Here is a 1,676-nt window from a genome sequence, read left to right as displayed (position 1 = left end):
CCTTGGAAACATTAATTAACCTCAGGCTACGCCCTCGGTTAATTAAATTTGTTTCCTCGGTAATCTAAATCATGTAGAAACCTCAAATGCATTGTCTAACCTATATTTAGACGGTCTGCCCGTACAAACAAACAAACAAATGCTTACTCGCCTTAGTGGGGCGAGCTCAGGCTTGCCCCAACAATTAGTAGAGCAAAAATTTAAAATCTAACAACTAGTACCGATACTTTGCTTGATATTTTGTACCTTTCAAGTTTTCAGTCAAGCTCTTGTTCTCCTCCTCTTTCTCTGCTAGTTCTTTCTCGAGTTCTTTCAGCTTCTCTTTCAATACCGATATCTCTTTCTTACCATCCTCCAATTTATCTACAAAGAGAAAGAGAGAAGGAAAGAGAAAGGAAGGGAGAGAGAGAGTTAATATGGCTCTCATAGTTCTAAGTAGCATTACCTTCGTTCTGCTTTTTCTCTCGTTTTAGACGTTCCAATTCGTTGGTCAAACTTTTGTTTTCGTATGCTTCTACATGTACAAAAAAATAAAACTTACTAGACGAATGTAAAACATTAAAGGGGCGAGCCTAAGCAAGCTATAGATTATGTGCTGTATGAGCTAGCAAAGCAATTGCACATGTCTAAATTCAGTATCTTGTAGTCATCTTGCTTAAATTAAAGTTATCTTGCTTATAGTTAGAAGCAGTCACTGAACAAATCATATTTGAAGATTGTATATCTGCTTTGTTAACCTAGGCTTGCTCCTAGAGAAGAAACATCACCTAGAATTGATCTCATGATGCATGCAGCTAGCAGTACAGTACATGCAGCTTTCTCACTTGCATTCACCTTAGCAAAATCCTTTATACCAAGGAAAAGACTGTATATCTGCTCTCCCAACTTTTATTCTTGCTAGAGAAGTTTCAGACAGCAGTTTAGCCTTATCTAGCTGACCTTTCCTGCAAAATAAGCTCAGACTTGCTTATAGCCGCCATTTTATCATTGTGATAACACCCACTTTCAATGAAGATTAGGCTATTTAACTTTAATAATAGTTAGACGGTCTGCCCGTACAAACAAACAAACAAATGCTTACTTGCCTTAGTGGGGCGAGCTCAGGCTTGCCCCAACAATTAGTAGAGCAAAAATTTAAAATCTAACAACTAGTACCGATACTTTGCTTGATATTTTGTACCTTTCAAGTTTTCAGTCAAGCTCTTGTTCTCCTCCTCTTTCTCTGCTAGTTCTTTCTCGAGTTCTTTCAGCTTCTCTTTCAATACTGATATCTCTTTCTTACCATCCTCCAATTTATCTACAAAGAGAAAGAGAGAAGGAAGGAGAAAGGAAGGGAGAGAGAGAGTTAATATGGCTCTCATAGTTCTAAGTAGCATTACCTTCGTTCTGCTTTTTCTCTCGTTTTAGACGTTCCAATTCGTTGGTCAAACTTTTGTTTTCGTATGCTTCTACATGTACAAAAAAATAAAACTTACTAGACGAATGTAAAACATTAAAGGGGCGAGCCTAAGCAAGCTATAGATTATGTGCTGTATGAGCTAGCAAAGCAATTGCACATGTCTAAATTCAGTATCTTGTAGTCATCTTGCTTAAATTAAAGTTATCTTGCTTATAGTTCGAAGCAGTCACTGAACAAATCATATTTGACGATTGTATATCTGCTTTGTTAACCTAGG

General features: G+C 37.2%; 1 protein-coding gene across 2 annotated transcripts in view; it reads right to left on the bottom strand.

The window, feature by feature from the left end:
* Positions 1–171: 171 nt before the first annotated feature.
* LOC109590591 (spindle pole body component 110-like) overlaps positions 172–1,676 on the bottom strand; it is a 3,233-nt gene continuing 1,728 nt past the window's right edge. The window contains exons 2-5 of one of the 2 annotated variants that reach the window (XM_020006485.1): positions 1,380–1,448; positions 1,181–1,297; positions 446–514; positions 176–363 (exon numbers count right to left, since the gene is read on the bottom strand). In XM_020006485.1, coding sequence (XP_019862044.1) covers positions 215–363; positions 446–514; positions 1,181–1,297; positions 1,380–1,448 — 404 coding nt within the window. In that variant the 3' untranslated portion in view covers positions 176–214. Of the gene's footprint in view, positions 364–445; positions 515–1,180; positions 1,298–1,379; positions 1,449–1,676 lie in introns of both variants that reach the window. The other variant, XM_020006486.1, reaches the window with a different exon arrangement.

Source organism: Amphimedon queenslandica, unplaced genomic scaffold, assembly GCF_000090795.2.
Source record: "Amphimedon queenslandica unplaced genomic scaffold, v1.1 AMPQUscaffold_9812, whole genome shotgun sequence".
Classification (NCBI taxonomy): Eukaryota; Metazoa; Porifera; class Demospongiae; order Haplosclerida; family Niphatidae; genus Amphimedon; species Amphimedon queenslandica.
The sequence above is the reverse complement of the archived record's forward strand: the minus strand, read 5'-3'. Positions and strand labels throughout refer to the sequence as shown.